The sequence below is a fragment of the Labeo rohita genome, chromosome 18, assembly GCF_022985175.1.
Source record: "Labeo rohita strain BAU-BD-2019 chromosome 18, IGBB_LRoh.1.0, whole genome shotgun sequence".
Lineage (NCBI taxonomy): Eukaryota > Metazoa > Chordata > Actinopteri > Cypriniformes > Cyprinidae > Labeo > Labeo rohita.
The window spans coordinates 17,680,768-17,706,949 of record NC_066886.1 but is presented as its reverse complement, the minus strand read 5'-3'; the positions used below and the strand labels follow the sequence as shown (position 1 = coordinate 17,706,949).

Genomic DNA, 26,182 nt, shown 5'->3' with positions numbered 1-26,182 from the left:
AAAAAAAATGTCCAGTGAAGAAAAAAATGCTTTACCTTTGCTTGTGACTGAGCTCTAGGATCCTCTGAACATCCTTTTTGGGCACAGCATCATCATTTTTAAGAGACTGTGGAGAAAAGAAAAAACAGAAAGGTTTCAATTTATGCTTTATAATATTGTATATTTGTGTGCGAGTGTGTGAGCTGTTTAGTTTTGGATTCGACATGGCAGATCTGTTCTTGTGTAAAGATATGACCACATTCTATAATGCTGATTTTTACAATAAGCCTGAAAAGACGAGTAAAGTCTTGAGAATGGTGCTGTGGTGGGCCAAAGCATCTGTTTCCCTCCTTAGAGGAACATCAGCAAGATCAGAGACAGGAAATCTGACTAATTCTCATTATAGCCTCATTTCCATTTTCTTCAATCAGCATAAACCATGAATAATGGAATGCAAAACCTGAAAGAAAAAGATATTAAACCTTTTTTACGCAGATCATTTCTAGAATTGTATATCGAAGAATTCTAATGTTTATGAGCATTACATTTTTTTTTTTTTTTTATCACAGTCATATATATTTACGGTAGGAAATTTATAAAATATCTAAATGAACATTATCTTTACTTAATAACCTACTAATGATTTTTGGCATAAAAGAAAAATCGATAATTTTGACCCATACAATGTCTTGTTGGCTGTTACTACAAATGTACCCATGCGACTTAATAATGTTTGTTTTTTTGGTCCAGGGTCACATATGTACACTGGAATACATAATCATTTATTACATACATTAAAAAATATTACTGAATACATAAACAACACAAGGAAGACGAGATCAATTATTAGTAGTATTAGCATTTTTTCAGTCAACTACAGACAGACTGTCAATATAAAGAAAAGAAAACATTCTACTAACTATAAGTAATTTTCCGGTCTGTTATTGTGGGGACATTTCCATGCCCCTAAACATGGTGAGGCACAAAACGAAATGTGATTGGTTGTTTTACCTGTCTGGTTACATGAGACTAGGTTATGGTTAGTAGAATAAGTTGACGTACTTGCAAAGGTACTTATAGTCATTAGAATGTCTGGTGGGGACAGTCAAAATAAAGTGCTACCCTGTGCTTAACCCCTGAGTTATTGTCATTCTAAACCCCACTTTTAAAGGTGCAGTATGTAGTATTGTAGTTGAAATGGGTACTGCAGTCCAAATTCAAAATATTTGGAGGGAGTTCTTTCTCCCACCCCCTCCACTTCAGACTTGACGCTCAAGCGGGTTGCCAGACTGAAGACACATAACAGCATGGGTGTCCAAAACTGGTCCTGAAGGGCCACAGTCCTGCAGAGTTTAGCTCCAACTTGCCTCAACACACCTGCCTGGGAGTATGCATAGTAAGACCTTCTGGTCTGGTTCAGGTGTGTTTAATTTGGATTGGAGCTAAACTCTACAGGACAGTGTCCTGTAGAGTTTAGCTCCAAAAATGCTGGGGTTTTTTTTGTCCCAAATGCTGGGTTCAGCCTGTTCAGTCATTTTATTTGGTTGTTTTTACTGTTTTTACCCAGGTGCTGGGTAGATTTTTGCACTCTAAAAATGATGGTTTGTTATTTATTTTTATCCAAATGCTGGGTTCAGCCCATTGGGTCCTTTTATTGGGTTGTTTTTAACATTTTTACCCAGGTGCTGGGTAGTTTTTCTGCACTCTAAAAAATGCTGGGTTGTTGTTTTAGCCCAAATGCCGGGTTCAGCTTGTTGGGTCATTTTATTGGGTTGTTTTTACTATTTTTACCCAGGTGCTGGGTAGGTTTTTTCACTCTAAAAATGCTGGGTTATTTATTTATTTTTTTATCCAAATGTGGGGTTCAGCCTGTTGGGTCATTTTATTGGGTTGTTTTTAATATTTTTACCCAGGTGCTGGGTAGTTTTTCTGCACTCTAAAAAAAATGTTACGTTTTTAACCCAAATGCTGGGTTCAGCCTGTTGGGTTATATTATTGAGTTATTTTTACCCATGTTCTGGCTCGACTTTGTTTTGTTTTTTAATCGAAATGCTGGATTTAGCATGTTGTGTCATTTTATTGGGCTGTTTTCACTATTTTTACCCAGGTGCTGGGTAGATTTTTGCACTCTAAAAAATGATGGTTTGTTATTTATTTATTTTTTTTCCAAGTGCTGGGTTCAGCCCATTGGGTCATTTTATTGGGTTGTTTTTAACATTTTTACCCAGGTGCTGGGTAGTTTTTCTGCACTCTAAAAAATGCTGGGTTATTTTCTTTAACCCAATTGCTAGGCTCAGCTTGTTGGTTCATTTTATTGGGTTGTTTTAAATATTTGCCACCAGGTGCTGGGTAGTTTATCTGCACTCTAAAAAAAGAGTATTTTTTTTAACCCAACTTGTCGTGTCATTTTATTGTTTTATATATATATATATATATATATATATATATATATTACCCAGGTGCTGGGTGGTTTGTATTACATTGTATTAATTTCAAAATTTTTAATATAAACCATCTGTAGTCTCACTTTTTTTTTTTTTTTTTTTTTTTTGTATGTCTCAGCTAACGTCTGCTTGGAACGTTAGCCTTCCAAAAATGTAGCATTCACCAGATCTACACTCTAAGCAAACAACATGCCATTGCCATCATGGAAGTTTCACCTCTCGCCAAACATATGTGTGATCAGGGCTGAAATCCCACACAACTTAGCAGTTATGTGTAACAAAGTTTTGTGCTCTTCACTGACTACAATAGGTGTAGCCGCACAATGCATTTAACAGGTTCAAACTTAAATGTCTGACAGACAAGATAGCACAAGGAAAAGCTATTTTTGATATAACTTTTAACACATAAATACTGTTTCAGTCATTTAATGAACTGGAAGAGCCTACTGATAGCAGTTTCCTTCCCTCAGATTCCCATAGGTTGCTTTTGCTGCACTGTTATATCCTAAAACCGTTACTGAATGATTTAGAAGATTTTATGATTGTAAAAGACTTGACAAATTTATTGAACTGTATATGAGGAGTTCAGATGCAAAAGCCTCTAAATCCATCTGATGTATTTCTGTAAAATTAGCATTTCTTTCTGGCTACTTTGTGTAGGTTTCTATGTAAGTACTGGTACGTCTGATTAGGCTGAGGCTGAAATTTAGCGAGTTTGAAGTAAAAGTATTTGATGGAAGTATACTGTGTGTCAGGAGCATTCACTCAGTATCATTATTTAATTTTTGACCCAGATGGCTTTTAGATGGTTTTGCATCTGAACTCTTCATATATAAAACACATTTTAGAGTGTGTTTTTATTATTTAAAATGAAAAACCTTCAATAGGTTGACTGACCCAGCACTATATCAAGAAACAACCCAGCAAATGGGTTAAGGTATAAAACCAAACAAGCTGGGTCAAAATAACCCAGCATGTGTTCTGTCCAATATTTACTCAGCGCTGGGTTGCCAAATAACCCAGAAATTTTGTTTTTAACCCAGCATTTTATAGAGTGGATAATAGTAGGCAACAAGCCTTAAACTGTAAGCTGATGAGTTGATTTATCAGCATCTTAACTGTCCTCTTAGGTGGATCCCAAAGCTTTTTAGGTCAAGAAGAATATGTGATCTCTGACCTAATTTACTGTCTGTAATGCACTGTTTTTTATGCAAACTGGCAACCCGGGGTTTCAAAAGACTATTGGATAAATTGGCAGGTGGCAGAATCACACAGACCAAAACAAAAACAGACATTCCAACATGGAACGCACATTTAAAAAGTAGAATAACTGGCTACTGCAATTGTTTTAGGAAAAACAAGCATGTGATATTATCCCGGGCTTCTACAAACATAAATACATTACAGGATTTTCAATAAGTAGCAAGACTTAAAACAACACCACTTCAGTTGACTTCAGGACACTTTCAGATGCGACACGTATTGGCCATTACTGCTGCTTTGTCGCTTTCCCGCTCTGTGTTTCCAGTGAATAACAGGAGCAAAGCTTTGTCAGGGGAAGACCATCTGTGCAGCTGTTGAGTTGTATTGAGATTGGCATTGCAGTGTCTATTCAGGCCAAGCTGGCAGGAATGTGTCGGCACAAACCCACAAACCCCTGCCAAGACTACGGGCTCCATCAGGCGAAGTTTAATGATGATGAGCAGCACTCTGGGGAGATCTCATTATAAAAATAAACAGTATGGACAGTAAATCTGCTCTACAAAAAGGTTAATCGGTCACATATACATAATTGATCAAGCTAAAAAGGTCATAGTTGATCATGCTTTTACAACAAAGCCACTGGGGATTTTAGACTTGAACTCAAGGGATCTAGCAGCTCGGCGTACGGCCAGCGTGTCTCCGGCTGTGGTCCAGCACTCGGGCCCCTGAGGTTCTTCTACTCTTGCAAATCCAACTAGAGCCGGCACATAACGTCCTAACAGAACCATTAAACTTATTTGCCCATTACTATGCATTCTCATGTAGGAGAGAATTCACTGAGTGACCCACTGAATTTCAATGAACAGATCATGCAGAAACACAACTGCATCAAAATCACAATGACCCAATTCAGCGATAGATATATTTCTAAAAAAACATGTTTCTGTCAGTTTTATTTACACCGTTATTGTCCTCATCCATTAACGCTCCAAGCACTTCAGCAGAACAATAAATCGCTCTATGAATTAGATTGAATGCATTTGGAGCGTATGGTTTTTCTCAGACACCAGTGCTTGGTTGACTGCCATTGGACAAGGCAATCAAGTATTTGATTGACTGGCTCAGATGCCTGGAATAATGCATTCTCTTTGTGGCTAATCTGTTCCCTTATGTGCCAGCACCGGTTTACAGGTCCACTTGCCAGGTTTACTAATGCATTTTTGTTTTTTATAGTTGCTTGGCTAATTATTGGTTGTATTTTACTGTATTTTAAATATTACTGTGTGTTTGGTGTATTGCTTTAGTGGTTTCTTACAGTCACAGTACGGAATCCAACAGATAACTGTACTCATAAGGATTTTGGAGTTTGCTCATGCAATAGCATGCAATATTTAATTTACAAGTGTTAGTTCACCCAGTGAGTTTACCCAGTTACTCGAGTAACAAACATTGCAAAGTACATGAAACAAGCCCTGTTTGTAGGCTGTGAATATTTCAGAGCAACTGACTACAGTGTGTATGCTCAGTGCGGTTCATGCTTAAAGGGGTAGTACACCTAAAAATGAAAATTTTGTCACTGAATATATGTGACTTTCTTTCTTCTGCAGAACATGGATAGAACAAAGGATAGGATATTTTGAAGAAGTTTGGTAACCAAATAGTTAAAACAAATAGTAAAAACATTCAGACACAAGAAATATCGTTTTTCATGTTCCACAGAACAAAGAAAGTCATACAGTACATTTTTGGAACAACATGAGAGTGATAAATGACGACAGACTTTTCATTTTTAGGTGAACTATTCCTTTAAAACTGAGGCTGAGATCAATATTTTTTGAGACAGAAATACTACAAATCAAACACATGTTTTTGTGTCAGTCATAAAAACACATTAGACACAAAAACACAATATATATATATATATATATATATATTGCAATATTTTAAAATAATATTGCAATGTAATATAATGGTTTTCTATTTGAATATATTTAAAAATATAATTTATTCCTGTGATCTTTGGAAATTTTGGGGTCCATAATTTTATGTATTTATTTATTTACTTATTTTATGTTATTTTTTTACAAATTAACATTTTTACTCAGCAAGGATGTGTTAAATTGATTTTAAAAATAAAAAGTGATAGTAAAGACTTACACTATTACATTTTGTAATAAATGCTGTTCTTTTTTTATGTTTTTATTCATCAAAGAATCCTGAAAAACGCGTCACAGGTTCCAAAAACTATTAAGCAGCACAACAGTTTGCAACAGTTATTATAAATCAGCATATTATATTAATTTCTGAAGAATCATGTGACACTGATGACTGTAATGAAGCTGAAAATTCAGCATTGCATCACGGGAATAAATAACAATTTAAAGTATATTAAAATAGAAAACAGTTATTTAAAACTGCAACAATATTTTACAATATTACCGTTTTTTCTGTATTTTTGATCAAATAAGCAGAGCCTTGGTGAGCATAAGAGAGTTCTTTAAATCAATAAAATAAAAATATTCACAGTGCATTAAGTAATGTCCCAAGATGAATTAAGATACTGCGTGTTTCACTGCATTTATAGATTAACTCAATTACATTTATGTTCTTTTTGTTTTTGATGTTTGCAAAGACACAAAACACAAAAATTGTGGAAAACTTCTACCATAAATAATTCAATATTTCTTTGAACTATACATCTGAAAATGGCATAAAGTAAAAATGTCCAAAAAAAAAAAAAAAAAAAAAAAGCAAAGTAAAACATGTTAAAAGCATTCTGAGATCTGAGTAACAGAAATACCATCAATAGCATTAGCTAGTGCAAAACCTTGAACTTCCCACAAAGTGCAAGTACTAAATTATGTAACAAATATGCACTATGGATTATTTAAACTTTCAAAGGAACATAAATCACTTTAACTTTCCCACCATCACATGGCCAGCCCAGTGGAGGAAGGGAAGGGTCTTACCTGCAAGTTCCCCTTTATGCTGTCCAACTCCTTTGATGTTTTGGAGAGTTGTCGTAAAATTCCTGTCCTCTCTGTGAAAACCTCCTTCAGCTTCTTTTCCAGCCCCTCATAGCTACAGAAAGAGAAAAGAAATTGGAAGATGACTTCTTTAAATCTATGGCATGCCTGGCAAATTCATTCTGCACAGTGGGTTACAGCAGCCTGAAGGATGCGAAGCTATTGTGAGTGGATGATGAACTCAAGGAAAACATCCAATAGTTCTTCATCAAAATCCCGAAAAAGAACTTTTGACCCGGACTCAAAGTCACATCAGGCTCTGTTTCAGGATTTCATCACGTTAAAGGCAGCAGACGGAGAAAGCGAATAGTATTTTTGTGAAAACTGATACTTCTTTCAGGATTATTTGATGAATAGAAAGTTCAAAAGAACAAAGAATAGAAATCCTTTGTAACATATAAATGTATTCTTTCTGAACAATTAAATTAAATATGTTGCAATATTTACCAACAGGGTCACGCAAACCAGTCAAACAAAACATCCAACCTCAGTTCCATAAATACACACATATACGTATTTATACCGTACTTTGCTGTCAGAATATCGACAGTTTGCCAAGCCAAAAAGACATAGCTGTGCATAGACAAAAAAAGATAAATAAATAAATACACAGTGCCGTGATTTTCTTTTGTCATCGTCCCAAATACAAATCATAAATAAGTTATGTAGAGAACAGTCAAATGCTTTCAACAAAGGGCTCTTTGCCAAAGCATCCTGTGCTGCTCATAGCTGAACATTTAAGCTTTGTGTCAGGAAAACTAAAGCACAGTCATACGAATCTCCATGATGAGAAAGCAACACCTGCGAAATAAATAAATCATGCTGGAAAGCATCGTGCCTATAAAACTCCCACAGTGTGATGTCTGTGAAACTGATCAAGGGTGTGGGCTGGAAGAGACAGATAGAGATAGGGGAGAAAAAAAATAATAAAATCAGGCTCTCGCTACTAGACTTGATTAGTATTCAGTCCGGTTGGGCTCATCTAGGGCAGACCTACAGTATGATAGGTCAATAATAGAGTCTGGTTTAGTTAGTTTGGCTAGTTAGCCCATGCTGGTGAATGCTGTAACTAAAATACCTGGCATGAAGATTCATATTTGCCTTCATTGATGGCCATTCAACTACAGCTGTGTATTCCGATAAAATTTAATTTTTTTAAAGCAACACAAATCACTACATTATTAAGTTTTTTTAATTCATTGGTATCAGTCGATATGCTCATTAACCCTGTTTTTACAAATAACACTCATTTAATCTTTAAAAAATGAATTTTGAAGAACTCTGTTGTATGTAATCTTTAGAAAAACATGTTTTTTACTTTTCATGATGTTGTGAGGCCAATTTGTAAAAAGAAGTAGACTTTAGCATACTTTTAAAAAGTATTTACTTCTATTGTCTTTGAAATCTAGTTAAAGTGAACTGTCAGATGTACTGACAAGCTTTTATAGTAAACTAAAATATACTTTAATGTCATTTCTTTTGAAATGTGTATTTCATGGATGCCATGTAAATACAGTTGAGGTCAAAAGTTTACATACACCTTGCAGAATCTGCAAAATGTTAAGTTTACCAAAATAAAAGGGATTATACAAAATGCATGTTATTTTTTTTTTATTTTGTACTGACCTGAATAGGATATTTCACACAAAAGATGTTTACATATAGTCCACAAGAGAAAATAATAGGTGAATTTATAAAAATGGCACAGTTCAAAAGTTTACATACGCTTTATTCTTAATACTGTGTTGTTACCTGAACGATCCACAGCTTTTTTTTTGGTTTAGTAATAGTTGTTCATGAGTTGATTTTGAGATCCATTTTTTAACACTGAGGATAAATGAGGAACTCATATGCAACTATTACAGAAGGTTCAAGCGCTCACTGATGCCCCAGAAGAAAAGCTGGGGGGTGAAATATTTTTGAATTTGAAGATCAGGGTAAATTTAACTTATTTTGTCTTTTGGGAAACTTGCAAGTATCTTCTGTAGCTTCTGGAGGGCATGAAAAAATAATGTTGTTTAGGCAAAATAAGAAAAATCTAAAAATTTTCATTCTGTTCAAAAGTTTTCACCCTTGGCTCTTAATGCATCATTTTTCTTTCTAAAGCATCGGTGAGCGTTTGAACCTGCTGTAACTGTGTAGTCCCTTAGTTGTCCTAAGTGTAAAAAGATGGATCTCAAAACCATACAGTTATTATCGGAAAAGGGTTCAAATACACAAAAATGATGAAGAAACAACAAATTTGTGGCACCTGAAGGATTTTTCTGAAGAACAATGTTCAAACAATTGTTCAAAACAAACAAGGGCCTCCTGTTGGCGCCGATAGCCTTGTGGGTACCATGCTAACATATAGCGCAGTTGTGCTTTGGGTGTCCTGAGTTCGAATCCTGCCTTGTGGACCTTTCCTGATCCCACCCCCACTGCTCTCTCTCCCACTTGCTTCATGTCATATCTCCACTGTCCTATCCAGAAAAATGCAGAATGCCAAAAAACAATCAAACAAGGGACTCATGAACAACTATCACTAAAAAAAAAAAAAAAAAAAAACGGAATATTGCTCATTAATCAGATTTTAGTCACAACATAAAAATTATTGTCTGCTTATCGGTATCAGCCAGAGCATTAAAATTAGTGCAGTGGATTCCTTTGGATAATTCCATAAACAAAAAGGACCGTTTTTAAAATCACACGCTTCCTGCGTCAGCCAAGCAGCTGCCACTGAATGACCGGGAACACTACAGGCCGACTTTCTCCAGATATTATCAACCTCCTTTGGCTCAAGATACAAACAGCTTCATTGCCACAACGGTACAGATAACCACAGAGTCTGTTCTCCACATATGAGGAATAAATTGGTCATTACTGTCACGGGTTGATAATTATGCTGTGACCTCTTTTGACACAACTGTTTTGGCAGGCTCTCATACGAGAGAGACCACAGAAAGTGTTCTAATGAGAATCAGCCTGTCAGACAATCAGGCTTATAATCGCATGCTGCACTCTACGGCTCCTCGATGCCAGCGATCGCATAATTCTGATTAGAGCCACACCATGTGAAGGCTGACGATAAACCGCGATCCCTCTTGAAGAAACGGTGGTTAGCTGTAAGAATCTGCCAGAAACAATCTGCACACATGAATGGTGATGCTGTCTGAAAAACTTCATGTTCAGGATGAAGGGAGCTTTGAATAACAGCACACGACAGGCAGAGAAACAACCGCACGCACACGCGGCCTCATTAGACAGAACCTCCCTACCCACCCAGTACGTCTCTGTGCTTGACTTTGAATTATATGAAACTGATCTTCCTCAGTAATGAAGAAGTGCTGAGCCCTGGTCATTAAAGTGGAAAGTGCTGAGTTTTACAAGTCCAGCGCACGAGCTGCGGCTACAGCTCAGTATGGATGTATAGGCCTTCGACGCCGGAGTAAAGATCAGATGGAGTGTGACTGGGCTTTAGCCAACAAGGCAGGACCCATCGCTCCTCATCTTCCATTAGCCACTGTCGAACTAAACATTTCCTGTAAAGCTAATGGCTTTACACAGCACTTTTATGTGCTTTCACAATGACATAATCCTATTAAGAAATTGTCACACTCTGAACATTAGAGGAACTGTATGGACTGTATTTACAGACAGATAGATACTGTATGTGTAATTAATTGTAAATTTGTAATCATAAATACATATTTAGTCCCCAAATAATGCAAAATAAACATGAGCATATATTTTCATCTCCACAGAAAGTGTTGAAAACCAATTAGTGTAGCCTCAGGAAGTTAAAAAAAGAATGATGTATGAAAGTACGTTTACGTTTACAGTACGTTTGCTAAAAATAGAACCTTTTTATATTAAAAACAAACAAGCAAGCCCTGACAGATTTGAAAAGTAGGGGAGTGCAGGGCACAAACTAGCATGGGGTTAGTTGTAACACAAAAATTAAAAATAAATTTGGAGATATCGCTGAATATTTATTTTACCATAGTAAAAGTACATTTTTCATCTCAGTTTTTAGCATTCATATAAAATGAGACAAATCTGCTATTATTCTAATCTCCAATCTGTTGTTTAATAATTTAGATATCTAACTAACTAGCAGAACACTGCGTTACAATGTTCCTCGCCATTACTTAAGTAAGCTATTCTATGACATTAGCGATGTAATTTAGTCAATTTACTTTTATGAGTTTTAATGAGAAACCACAAGAAACAGGTGAATTAAGACCGACAATCAATGTTTAATGTTCAGAAATTATTATTTCAAGAAATGTGAAACTTGGCTTGTTTATATTTTTTATTTTTATAAGTTAATCATTTTATTTTATTGACAAACTATTTTAGTTTGTCTTGTATCATGTTTCATTTGATCAACATTTTAAGCCGTCATATGGTCATGTTACAAAGTGCCCCTCACATGTGTACCCCACCTACGGGGCATGTTGTCACATTTCACTTTCATTCTTTTGAGGTAAATAACGAAACACGTATACACTAATTATGAAACAACATGACATATTTGTACTAGATAAATGTAAAATGTATATGGATACACATATAATACTCTGAACCCCATGTGGATTTACATAAACTGAGAAAGTCAAAATGTCTTAGGTTGTGCCCCACAATCCCCTAACACAAAAGTAACATAACACATATTTGTCACACTTAAATGATTTAGACCATCAAACTAATTTTAGGCTTAATTAATTTAATCAAAATAATTTTAAGAATAAATACTTTTTTTATATAGGGCCAGGTACGTTTGGACAGCTTTTCCTCCTTAACAAATTAAATCATAATTTAAAAACTGCATTTTGTACTCTGGTTACTGTACATGTTAAACAATCCATATTATTCACAGAAACCAAAACTATATGTTTTATTTTTTTTTTTCCAGCTTGAAATGTTAAATTATACTAAGTGACAACTTAGATATTTGAGTTGAATCAACTTTTGGGTTACAAAATTTGGGTTACTTACCCATCTGTTAAGTTTAGCAAACACAAATATCTAAGTTGTTACTTAGTACAACTTAACATTTCAAGTTGAATAAACTTATTTTAATTAACTTAAAATTTTAAGGCAGCAGGGTAACAAATTATTTTAAGCTGTCTCAACAAATTGTGTTTTTATTTTTTACAGTGTAGTTAATCCATACTAAAGTGTTACCATTCAAATTAGTACACACATAATGTCAGTTAGACAGAAACTTATATTTTAAGTTTTTTATTTATTCATTCTCGGTTCTCGATTGTATTTATAACTTCTGTACTGCATTTTTAAATACTGTAGTTGAATAGTTGCGTTCAACCGGAGACAAATGCATCCTGCAGCTGCTGAGTATTACGATCAAACATCTGCCACTAAACAGCCTGTTAGGCTGTGTGGGATTTAATGTCCTCTATATCTTTTCTGCATGCTTTGAGATTCTTGGTTATGTCAATTTAGCATTAAATATGAATGAGAACAAAAAGGAGGAGAAAAGAGAGATAAAAAGAAAAGCACTAAAAGAAAAATTGCAGGGGAAAGCAGCATTACTCCTTTTAAACAAGCTGCAGTGCTGTGTGTGAAGGGATGTCGCTGTCTTTTGTATGCATACTATTTTGTTTTATATCAAGTCCTCATGCGCTGTCATTCTTTGAGATGAGAAAGGAGTTGGCAGCTGGATAATATGAAGTCTTACCATTGATACAGTCACTGTGACTATTGACTAAGGTAAAAGAATGATGGAAATAAAAATTGCAATGGCACTGACCATCTAAATTCCACACTTTATAGCCTATTCATCTGCATAAAACCTTTCCACAGTAGCAGAATGCAAATAAATATGCACAAATGCATACACAATGAATTCAATGCCACAGTGAGGAAATAAACGGAAAAGCCACTTCAGCCCTGTTTACATGCTTTGCACAAACACAATACAGTTTATATTGACCAGGATAATGGTGTGCAATGCCTAATCTAACAAAAACCAATTCACATGTGAAGCACAAGAGCTATATTTGAGTAGAAACACATGAAATGAGTTTGATCCGCACTGAAAGAGAAGCAACATTTCAGACAGCTTTGAAATACATGGTTGCCCAAAATCATTTGTACGGGTAAAGCTAAAATTGGGGCACTTGTCTTTTTTAGTTTTTTTCAGAATACTGCACACATATAATCTTTTCTATGAGACTGAGTTTAAAGGGGGCGTGAAATTTCAGATTCATGTTTTCATGTTGTTTCTCATTCCGCGTGTAGTTGCAATGAAATGCTCATCTATAATTCTACTACAAAATGAGCATGCTAACATCTGGAAACAACCTGCGGCCAGTGCACTTTTTGTCTCTGCTTCTGTATTCAGAACACCGTCGCTCTGCTTTGCTGAAATTGGCTAGAGTTTGAGCTTCAGAGTTGAGTCGTAATTGCCCGATATCTCATTAATAATTTCTCCCAGGCGTAATCTTGAAATTGAAATATAATCCATAATGCATTATTGAGCATTTCATTCAGGCATGCAGACGTGACTAGATAGGTAGCAGCCATAGCCTGCATGTCCTATTAAATTCTGCTTAAACTAACAAATTAATTGAGGTATTTCTCGAAGGTACATGGTTGTTTACTGTAGATATGTTTTGACTTCGTTTCCAACTCTAGACATGTGATATGATTCTCTCCAGCTGCTCTCTTGTCTGGTGAGATGTTAAGCTGTTTAATAATACCCAGCTGGAGGTGTCTAGAGCCCCCAGTATTACATTCAGGCTGGTAGTGTTGTCACAGGATCTGGTGGATTTTATTTTAGGGCAATTTAATATCTGGAATACATTTTGTACCTCTCTGCACACTGTTAAATTTTGGGCAGAATACATGCAGTGAGCCACTAAGCTGGTGTGTCCTAATGCAATAAATTATGCCCTCGACAAGCACTCTGTGACTATATTTTACATTGTCTGATACTGTTATTTTTGTTTGCCTCACAGGATTGAGGGTGGACATATACATGTAGAGATCCAAGAGAGCCTGATAGCATAGTGTGCTTCAGCTAGTTTGGAAAGGCTGTAATTAAAACTCGAATATGTCATTAAATCTACAGACAGAATCAAAGTCGAAATAAAGCCTTTCATTGTTGTACACAACAACAGTCATTTAAATTGTCAGTTTGTATACAATTAAGCAAAGTCACTTGAGTGCTATAGCTCTGAATATAGACAGCAGTTTAACAGACAGGAAGTTAACATTAGGGACCTTACACAACATTGCCTATTACTTAGTTTTTGCTCCACCAAGTCAACTGAGTGAACAATTCAATGACTCATTTAAAAAGATGGTCCCTGCAACCAAATATGCACTCTAAAAATGCTGGGTTAAAAACAACCCAATGATTTGGCAACCCAGCGCTGGGTAAATATTGGACAGAACGCATGCTGTTATTTCGACCCAGCTGGTTGGGTTAAATGTTTTTACAAAACATGCTGGGTTATTTTATTGAAGTCAACTTCAGTGTACTAGAGGCAACAGCAATAATCAAAAAATGAACATTTATTATTAAGAAAGAGCACATGGACAAAATACAATACAAATTAGATTTATTTGGGTGAATACAGCATTGTTTAAATACGACATTCATTTAAACTAGTTTAACAAGCATTTTGGACATGAAAAATGCAACATTTAAAAGGAGCATTTTAGTTTTAGTGTTTTCAACCATTCTCTGCTATTTACCAAAATACTATAACGAATGAAATCCATTTATTTTATGCAAGGCAAAAAAGGCGTTTCCATCATGTGAAGTAACCGTTGCTGACGCAGCTGACTGACATCTCGTCCTTATGTTGCGTTGTGTAAAATAATACAATTTAAAGCACAGTAAAGACTTTATAAATAAAAAAAAAATAAAATAAATAAAACCCAATAAAATGACCCAACGGGCTGAACCCAGCATTTGGGTTAAAAAAAAAATAAATAAAAAATAACCCAGCTCCTGGGTAAAAATATTAAAAACAACCCATTAAAATGACCCAAATGGGCTGAACCCAGCATTTAGGTTAAAAAAAATAACCCAGCAATTTTTAGACTGTGCTTACACTCTAAACTGTTATTTTTTCAATCCAGTCGCTGGGTTGAGCCATTATGTTGGGTTATTTTTTTCCAGTGTTGGGTAATTTTTGTGAGGGTCTATCTCACTGACCACTGAAAATATACATTTCTCCCCCTCCCTCCAACAAACAACCCAGCATGTTTTTACTTTAACCCAGCTGTTGGGTTACAGTCAGAGCGTGGGTTTTTTCCATCCTCTTCAGGAGAAAGCGGCTTGTAGCCACTAATTGGTGCACTTCTTCAGTGAAGTAAAGGTTTGTATACATTTTGTTCAGTTCATAAAGTCTTTAATATACTGTAAATTATATTATTTTACGCAACGAAACATACAGGGATGACAAGATGTCAGTCACCTAAATGCATCAGCAGTGGTTATTTTGCATGCATTCTAAAAAATGCTGGGTTAAATACAACCGAGTGCTGGGTAAAATATGGGAAAACCCAGCGACTAGGTGTTTTGACCCAGCTGTTGGGTTACTACCCAGAAGGTCGGGTTAAACATTTAACCCAACCGCTGGGTCAAAACAACCCAGTTTCTGGGGTTGTCCATATTTTACCCAGCGCTGGGTTGTATTTAACCCAGCATTTTTTAGAGTGTGATGGAAACACCTTTTGCCTTGCATAACATAAACTGATTTTATTTGTTATAATACTGAATGTAATTTATTTTGATGTTCTCTAATCTAAATAAACACAAGGCGGTGGTCTGAGATTCACAGTTCCCCCACCTTACAGCAACGAATCACTGGCTTAGATTTCGGCAACATGCCGGCAGGGGAATCAGCACTGAAAATTGATTACATAGAATGGTTGTTCATTTTTATTTTTTTTAAATTTCTAAAATGCTTGTTAAATGAGTTTAAATGATTCACCCAAATAAATTAAATTTGTCTTATATTTTTTGTCCCTGGGTGTTCTTTCTTATTAATCAATGGTCATCTTTTGATTTTCCCTGTTGTCTCTAGTAATTCTGTGTATGATTTTTAATTTCCAGCCCATTTTAAGCCAGCAATATAGCAATTTTTAAACAATAGTTAATTTAAATGAAACAACCCAGCACGTTGGGTTAAAAAAATGTAACCCAACCAGCTGGGTCTAAATAACTCAACATGTGTTCTTTTCAATATTTACCGAGTGCCAAATAACCCAGCAATGGTTGTTTTTTAACCCAGCATTTTTTTTAGAGTGTACTACTTCCGTCAAGATTCTAAAATGTGCATCTGATGAACACTTCATGTATGTGATTTCAGTCAGATCTAGTCACTTGTTTCTTTCCTTAATGACAAACAAATTGGTTGAGTAAATGATTCAGTGACTCACTGACTTGTTTAACACTGTTTTTAAATGAATCAGTTAAGCAAATGATTCAAGACATGTCTCTTGTCAACCCCTAATGGAATACTGATGTACTGTAAATATGCAGAACTCATATTCAGAGTCACGGAAAAATCCCACCACTAATGGCCCATTCACACCAAGAACAATAACCATAAAGATAACGATAACATTAGCTATATTCATGACCACAACAGCGAATGATAATGTTCTGCTTATTATAAGTGTGCGCTGCAGTTTTAATGTTTTTTTTTTTTTTTAAAGCATTGGGTTGATGCTGAATAGCTGTATTTATCATTCATCAGCTGGGAATATCATTAGGAAAAGTGATCCCAATGATATCCCTCTGTGCTGTTATTGTTGTATAACTGTGGTGTGGATTTTCATATTCTCACAGAAGTAGAACAATTATTAAAACTTCATAGTTATATTTATTGTTATAGTGTTCTTGGTGTGAACAAGCTTAATGCAAAAACTAGTGTAAAGAAAATTAAAATACACATTATGTAAAATATTAGCTTTAGTCAGAGTAGCTTTGTGCTACCAATAATCTTGCTTAGTAACAATATTTAGTTTTACCACAGACCTGTTTACCCATGCAGACATTTTTGTGTGTGTGTGTATTAACAGATTCTATATAATCTTCTTATCAGGATCACAATTAGCTTTAAATCTGACGTGGATGTAAATACAAGCTTTAAATAATCTGATGCTTTGCTTTGAAACAAGTCATTTTATTGGAAGGGAAAGGAGGAAAAAAGGCTCCGGAATAGTAGGTTCACAACTCAAAGGTGTTTGTGGCAATGATCAATCAGCAAAAAGAAAAAAAGAATGAGTGATGGTTGGAAATTGTCCAGCCCCATACTGAGCCAAGAGCAGTTCAGCATGCAATGCTGCAATTTCATCCTACAAATCACAGCTCAATATGCCATACTGACCAGACATGACAGATTGCTCCACTAACATTATGGAGGAAAAAGTCACAGGAGGTACACAAATCACAAATTGCGCTATTTGACTTCTTTGTAAATCTGCATTTGGATTTAATTTAAATGAACTTCAAGTACGATTGCTTTCATCTATATCTAAATATATCTCATATTTTCTAACACTTGAGCTATAGCCAGTCACAATACTAAACTTCCTAAAATCATGATCTTGTTAGGCGAGAGTAACTACACCACGGTTAATTCACTGGATACGCATTTTAATTATGTCGCATGGATTACCAATATGGTGAGAAGAGTCTTTGTTTCATTCCAAAGGGCAGTGAAACATTAAAAATCAATCTCTTTCCATTACCCACAGATACCTGTATTGACTGGCTCACAGCATCTCTGCGTTCTCACATATGAGAAAAGACAGCAATCTGACAGAGCCTGCAAAGACAAAAGAATGACCTTTTGGGTTTAGTGTGAGGAAGGGTAAAGTGTCGCTGTGGGATGGTTCAGGGCCTCTGCGCTCCAAAGGCAATTTTCAAAAGCCCGGGACACACGTGTACACACTTTCTGCAGTCAAGCGTTTAGGAGCCCTGCCCTGGTTCAATGATCCTTCTAGAAAATTTAATTTGATTTTCCTTTTTGCCATTTTGTGTTATTAAAGAAGAGAAAAAAACGTTTAACTATCAGGCGACGAACGAACCTGTACATAACTGAATCCGTTTCTAAAAAAGTCAAGGGGTTTTACTGTAACAAACTGGTAGAGAAAGTAACAAGAGGTCAGCGAAAGAAGACTCTGATGCCCAAATATTTTAGAGAGACACCGTTACTTTTCCTTTAGAAAGGATGCATTAAATATAATAATATTATATTATAATTCTTCGTTAATTAAACATTACTTACACTATCAGAAGAAAAAAAAAATCTATTTTATAATTTTAAATTAAAGTAGAAGTTCACTTCCAGAGCAAAAATTTACAGATCATGTCCTACCCCCCTGTCATCCATGATGTTCATGTCTTTCTGTCTTCAGTCGTGAAGAAATTATGGTTTTTGAGGAAAAACATTTCAGGATTTTTCTCCATTTAATGGACTTCATTGGTGCCCTGATTTTGAACTTCCAAAATGTAGTTTAAATGCAACTTCAAAGGGCTCTAAACGATCTCGGCCAAGGAAGAAGGGTTGTATCTAGCGAAACGAATAAAAATTTGTATACTTTTTAAGAACAAAAGCTCATGTAGCACAGGCTCTGGGATGCGTGTTCACGTACTATTGAATCACGTTAAAAGGTCAGCGTAGTGAACGTAGGTGGAACCACAGACCCAGTGTTTACAAAGCAAACGTGCAAAGACTAAGAAAGTGCAAGTAATTCAAACGCTGGTTACAAACAAAAAGGTACAATGATGTTGGACAATTCTGAAGTTGTAGGAGAAAATAACATTTTTTGACATACTCTACCTTTTTGAGCCGGAGTACACAGACAATGAACTTGTGGTGATCTGAAGATGTGATTCGTAGTGATGGGAAGTTCGGATCATTTTACCGACTTGGACCTTTGAGTCTTGTTCAGCAAAATGAACAAATCTTTTTTCGAGTCATTTCGTTCATTCATGTTATTTTTTGTAATACTAGCATTTTTTTTTTTTTTTCAAAACTGACGGAAAACTAAAGGATAAGACATTCAGTTACAAAACAAGCTCAAATGATTCTTTTTTCCTCTCTTTTTGCACACTGGGACCAAAAAGAATGATACTAAAATCAGTTCATAACCCTAAGTGCTGATGTTACCCAGGCTATTCTATTATTATTCCGTCATGTCCGTAATCGTATTTCAAAGATGCACAGTATCAAGTAGCATTCAATCCTTTTACATCAATTTGGATTAAATGAAAATGATAAGGTGTTCTCAGCCTGCAAGTCCACAAGAACACGAGCGATAAAAATGATTCACCACAGTCCATAATGAAGTGTTTTGTGTCTCCTCGTGTCGCGTGGTGCCTCATTACCAAGCTGCTGGCCAAGGTAAGCGCTGCATGAAGCGCTGGGGTCAAATCTGAGAATGGCATTATGTGTCATTTCCTTAATCAGACCTCTTGAGCAGATGGTTAGAAATGATGTTAAATGACAGTATAAAATCTAAGGCCTTGCTGGTTGAGAATAATACGTATCAGATAATATGAGTGGTTATTTGAGCTTGTGGGAATGGGATTTTGTAATACTTTGTTTGTTTATTGTTACATAGCAGGCAGAAGAAGCCAAACTAAATAAGCATGCCAATCTTCACCACCCGTAGGGAATTAGACTCAGGTGCAATGTTTTCTCACAAGGCATTAATTCACAGCGCAAACAGGGAATTCAACATCCCTGCTTAGCACCTATGTGCTTATGGAAGTGCCAGTCCTGACTATTTATCCTCAGTGTAGCCAGCTCAAAGCGTTCGCATATCGCCTCAGGCTTGCACCTGGTTCCTTTGTGAGGAGAAATTATTAACCCTCGTCGCCTGCATTATGAATTGTCTCGCCACCTTCGCAATGTATGCGTGCCAAGAGGAGCGAGGAACCTCACAAGTCCCGTTCCAGTCAAATGGCAGTCGTCTCCTCCAGTATACAGACTGCCAAAGGTCTCTCCGCAATCCTGACCCCTCATCCGTCTTAGTGGAGCTCTGGCTGCATGGGCTGCGCTTCTCCATGCTATAAGCTGCCAACTGCTGCGTTTGCCAATGTTTGCTAAATGAAATGATTCCAAGTGTTGATCCCGACCAATGATGTCGCTGTTTAACAGTCCTTGCTCAACCTCGACTGATCCATCTGCATCAGTGTCTCTACACATTTATGTAAAATGGAGGGAAAGAGAGAGAGAGAAAAATGCGCATATATATATATATATATTTTGTAAGGAAAAGTTTTTATATTCATACTTCTGTGCAGAGAGGCTTAAAAAGTCATCAGTTAGCAATAGGTCATCACTGATAATCTAACTTAATTCTAACTTAAATTAACTTGAATTTAAGGTAAAAAAGAATAAATTTTAAAATAAAATAAAAACAAAATAAAATAACAATAAAATATAAATAATAAAATATACAATTAAATAGTGAAATTTAAAAAAGTGAAATTTGCTTGTTGAGAATTATTAGCCTCAAAGCCGAAAGCAAATAAGCGAAATAATAATTAATATTTTTATTTAGATAAAGTGATAATAAAGACATTTATAATGTTACAAAAGATTTCTATTTCAGATAAATGTTGTTTTTCTGAACTTTCTATTCATCAAATAAATATGAAAAAAAATACTCAGCTGTTTTCAACATAATAATAATTATTATTATTATTAATTATTTTATTTTTTTATTTTTATTTTTTTATTTTATTTTATTTTTTTATTTTTTTGAGCAGCAAATCACAATATTAGAATGATTTCTGAAGGACCATGTAACTGAAGTAATGATGCTAAAAATTCAGCTTTGAAATCACAGGAACAAATTACATTCTAAAATATATTCAAATAGAAAACAGATATTTTAAATAGTAAAAATATTTCAAAATTTTACTGTTTTTGCTGTACTTTAGATCAAATAAATGCAGGCTTGGTGAGCAGAAGAAGCTTCTTTAAAAAAATATTGAAAATCTTACTGTTCAAAATTTTTTGACTGGTAGTGTAGTTTTTAGTTTTAGGTAATTAGTTAAATAAATAATTAGTTAAATTAGTTCATTTGTTTGTTAAATTTATAACATTTATAATGTTACAAAATATTTCTATTTCAAATAAATACTGTTCTTTTGAACTGTCTAATCAAAGAATCATGAAAAAGTATCATGGTTGCCATAAAAATATTAACCATGTTTTAAACTTTGTTAATAATAATAACGTTTCTTAAACACCAAATCAGCATATTAGAATGATTTCTGAAGGATCATGTGGCACTGAAGAATGAAGTAATGATCCTGAAAATGTAGCTTTGTAATCACAAGAATAAAACATTTAATATTTTTTAAATATATTAAAATAGAAACCAGTTGTTTTAGATTGCAATAACATTTCCCATTTATATCAGTATATTATCCTGGAACTTACTTACTTGCTAACAGTTACTCACCAAACTAATAAAATAGTCCACTGCTGATTTGTTATTTTATTTTATTTTATTTTATTTTATTTTATTTTATTTTATTTTATTTTATTTTATTTTATTTTATTTTATTTTATTTTATTTTATTTTATTTTATTTTATTTTATTTTATTTTATTTTATTTATTTTATTTTTGGCATCTTTACCACGCCTTCCCCAGAACTGTCTTTAGCAACATTCCCACTGCAAACATTTAATTTACAAAAATTGTCTTTACAATTACAAAGGTGGATGTTATTTTCTTGTTCTATTTGTTATCTCGCTAGCTAGCAAACTCCCTTAATTTAAATACAGCGTGAGATATGCCATATGCTAATTGTGACATTAAATCAATTAACCGTGTTTACTTATGTACGCCATTTACCCTCCTATTGTTTACTTCCACTTTCTAAACCCAGTAATGGGAAAAAGATCCACGATAATCTTTAAGGATCAGCTGAAACAAGAACAACTGATCTAGAGAACGATTGTGACCTGATGTTTTTTGTTCTCTCTCTCTCCCTCTTCCTCTACAATCATGTCCCAGCGTTCCAGCTGAAATACCTGACAGTCCTGCCGTTGGCAGGAGTGACTCTAAGTGATCCTCAGACTTTTAAAGGCTGATATTTGTGGAGGCATCACCACTAAAGCTAGTGTCAGGACCGGTGGAATGTTGGAGGAAGGGGTAATGGTTTCACTAATCTTGTACGTGCTAGACATCCCATTAAAGTTGTAGGGACAAGATGTCAAGGGAACAATCAGTGACCACTTAGAGCCACACAAAGCAGGTGTCAAGGTTCTTTCACATGTAGAAATGAGAATATCTCTTCAGGTTATCCACTGGCGTCTACGAAAAAAAAAGCTGTGTGGTCAAATTGGGTGTCAACCACAGGCAAAGGCTTGACATTTGGAAGTGTGGCAGATAGGCAATACTCTTCGGCAGGCAGAATTACTTTTGTCATTTGGTGTATATGTGAGTGTGCTGCCCTGATGCTGATGGGGTGAGTCCTATTAGGAGACTCTTTGAAAAAGGGATTCAAAGCACCATCGCTTTTGATGCATGATTTGTTCAGAAACTGATCAAACTTAAAAGTCATTTTGATCACTTCTGAAACTTTTGAAAGGCGTTTCTACTCAACCCAGTCAATGAGTCTGTCTGAATGTAGCCTCAATTATCTGTCCACTCGATTCAGAAATGGTCTTTTTGTTAAACGGGTAATACCTGGGTGCCACCGATAAGCATTCACTGTCACCTGACAGCTGTTTATTAGGGTTTGACAGCATACCAACCTTTTGGGTCACACCCAGGCTGTCATACCCATACACACCAGCTGTGTGTGTGTGTGTGTGTAAAGTAGCCTGTTCTGACTGAAACCAATGAAAACCTGGCAGGCGATCCCATTCATTGTGCTCGATTTCAGTATGTGAACATAGTGGTGCTTCACATTTACAAGCTGCAATCGATACGCTTTGAGCTTTCACAAAATCACATGCTCAGCATATTCACAAAGACTGCTTACATTAAATAAGAAAAAAAAAATGACCATGTGTTTTGATGTAATCAGATATTCTCTTTTAAGCCGAGCCTGTGGCCTGTTTTAATCCTGCATTTCAAGTGTGGAGGAGATAAAAGCGTTATTATTTTCAGGGTGGAGAGCTTTTGTTATTTTCCTCAAGGGCACTTACTTTCGAAGAATTTGTTTACCATGAACAGAGATGTTGTGCTCAAGGACAATAATTAGACATTTCACAGCCTCCTTAAGACCAGTAGGAGAACATCCCACAAAGCATTTCTGCAAGCAAGCAGTAAATATATAGCTGAAAAAAGAAGAAAGAAAGAAAGAAAGAAAGAAAGAAAGAAAGAAAGAAAGAAAGAAAGAAAGAAAGAAAGATTTTTCTTGGCCACTGCTTTTTAATCCAATGGGGAAAAAATCTGAATGAATGAATCTGAATAGCTTAACTCATTCATTCATGAATCAGACCTAACTGGTTCTGAAGTTCTAATTCAGTGATTCAATGATCCAGTCACAATGGTTAATAGCTCACTGGGGGAAATTTCTCATATATTTTCCATCATTTATGAGACAACGCTTCCCCACCAAACACAGAATTTTCCATTATTTTTGAGACAACGCTTCTCAGCCAAAAACTGAATTTCCGTTATTTATGAGACAATGCTTCTTTGCCAAACACGTAATTTTCTGTTATTTATGAGACAACACTTCCCTGCCAAACACAGAATTTTCAGTTATTTTTAAGACAACACTTCTCTGCTAAACACGGAAGCATTGTCTCATAAATAACACTTCCCCACTAAACACATAATTTTCCTTTATTTATGAAACAATGCTTCCCCACCAAACACAGAATTTTCTGTTATTTATGAGATAATGCTTACCCGGTAAACATGGAATTTTCTGTTATTTATGAGACAACGCTTACCCGCTAAACATGGAATTCTCTGTTATTTATGAGACAATGATTCCAAAGCTTCAAACACAGAATTTTCCATTATTTATGAGACAATACTTCCCCGCTAAACACAGAATTTTCCGTTATTTATGAGACAATGCTTTCCTGCCAAACAGTCAACATAACGTCGAATGTGACTGACTGAGGGGGAATGAGGGTTACAAGAGTAACCTAGACGTTATTTATGAGACAACGCTTTCCTGCCAAACACAGAATTTTCTGTTATTTATGAGACAACGCTTTCCTGCCAAACACAGAATTTTCCATTATTTATGAGACATTTCTCCACCAAACATGGAAGCAATAACGCTTCCCAGCTAAACACATAATTTTTCTTTATTTATGAAATAATGCTTCCCTGCCAAACACAAATACGTCTATGGGGTCCCATAGACGTCAGTCGATATAACGTCGAACGTAACTGACTGAGGGGGAACGGCGGTTACAGGAGTAACCTAGACGTTATTTATGAGACAACGATTCCAACGCTTCAAACACAGAATTTTCCATTATTTATGAGACAACACCTCTTTGCTGAATACAGAATTTTCCGTTATTTATGAGACATCGCTTTCCAGGCGAACACAGCATTTTCCGTTATTTATGAGACAACACTTCTCCATCAAACATGGAATTTTCCGTTATTTATGAGACAACGCTTCCCTGCAAAGCACAGAATTTTACAGATTTTCACATTTTCACTGTTGTAAACTCAGGGGCACTATTATGCATCTCTTGAATGAGTCCAAAATCTCCTGATCAAAAACACAGACGAGGAAGACGCAGGAACGAGCAATCTCATATGTAAGCAGATGCATATGAAAAATAATGCGACCATCAACAATAAACAGCATATAAATGAAAACTGTGTAATGTTACCGAGTCAAATGTCGTTCTAAGAAGTGGTAAAAGACTGTGCAAGCTTTGGGGGTGTTGATGAAAGCGATCTACTGCATGTGATCCAGATAAAAATGTTGCTATTTTTTAATGAAACTTACATTGAAGTGTTGATTAAAGCAAAAATAGTACTTCAAGTCAGAATAAAACAGATTTGGTTTAAAAGTAGAGGCTCTGTTCTTTATTTTGATGTATTGCATGTTCAGACATTTATACAACAAAATATTCTGGGGGCCAAAAAATGATAAAAAATGCTAGTGGTGACTGGCAACTTTTATCCAAAACACTGGCAGGGAAAGAGTTAAAAAGGATACTTTTCAGAAATTCATATTTTGTGCTTCACAAATGACAGAAAGCCAAACCAATTTGGAACAACATGAGGGTGAGTAAACAATGACAGAATTTTCATTATTGAGTGAACTATCCCTTTAAGTGCAGTGTAATTAGATTTGCTTGTGCTTCTAATACTTCAGATGCAACAAAAATCCTCCAAACTCAGCAGCTCAGCATGAGGGGTTAAGGGCTTGGCTTTAAGACAAAGCCTAACCCTTCAGCTAGAGGCCGCTACCTTCAAACAGCTCCAGAAGTCGGGAGGCTGCTACGGTTGCTCCTCTTATTACATTGGACAGGGACTGGTTTAAAGTCATGCTAGCTTAGGTGCTAGAGTGATGCATTTGTCTCTCTGCATTAGATTCAGTTGGATTCTTCAGTTTGGAGCTGACACACAATGACAGTGTGAAGGTCAAGCATTATCATCTATATCTCACTAGGTGGAAATCATAGTTCAAACATATACCACTGCACACACATAAAATATGCCTGGGTTTTGTAGCTAGTCTGTCTTGGATGGGATCTTAGTTCCTGCAAACTGAAGCGCAAACTTAAAACTATGTTTCACGTTTATATAATTAGTCTATTAAAGGGAAAGTTTACCCAAAAATGAAAATTACACCATGATTTACTCATTCCTAAGCCATCCTAGGTGTATATGACTATCTTCTTTCAAATGAATATGAATATGATGACTCTTCCAAGCTTTATAATGCAGTGAATGGCTGTTGATATTAGACTATCCCTTTAGCAATGTTCAAGAGTGAACATATATTCATATTTCATTTCTGAAACATCTGAAAACATCTGCCACATCTTGATGACAATTAAAACATTTTAGATCTTTCTAAGGCAACTGTTTTATATCCTAAAAACACAAAATGTTCTAATGTTTCTATATCTGCATAAATTGACTTGATTTGAAATCTGTTCACTAGAGATATTTACCATTTTAAAGTAAGCTCTGGCAATTTTGTCTCCTTGGTAAGAAAGAATATTATATTAGGGTCAAAATGAAATCATTTTCACATAATAAATGATGAAATGGTTTATGTTCATTGATTTAATACATCAAATCTGTTCGTTTTAATAAAAACCAACCCCTGCTGTGATATACAAATGCCTGAAGCTTAAGAAACAACCTTTAGTCCACAATATTACAAATCATCAGAGATTTCGATTAAGATTAAAGATGTAATTTAGAACAATGCAAATTAAGAATGATAAACATTAACTACACACTCACACACACAAAACAACTAAATGAACCAAAAAAAATTCACTCTAATGCAACTGTCTAAACAGTACAGAGTAAAGTATGGATGACTTGTAAGATACAAAAGGATCATTTCAAAATTTAGTAGCTTT

The 26,182-nt window shown here is 35.3% G+C and overlaps 1 protein-coding gene across 2 annotated transcripts in view; it reads right to left on the bottom strand.

Annotated features, from left to right (window-relative positions):
* luzp2 (leucine zipper protein 2) overlaps nucleotides 1–26,182 on the bottom strand; it is a 152,433-nt gene that overhangs the window by 54,131 nt on the left and 72,120 nt on the right. For both annotated transcript variants that reach the window (XM_051135050.1, XM_051135049.1), the window contains exons 2-3: nucleotides 6,596–6,707; nucleotides 36–106 (exon numbers count right to left, since the gene is read on the bottom strand). In XM_051135050.1, coding sequence (XP_050991007.1) covers nucleotides 36–106; nucleotides 6,596–6,707 — 183 coding nt within the window. The remainder of the gene's footprint in view (nucleotides 1–35; nucleotides 107–6,595; nucleotides 6,708–26,182) is intronic.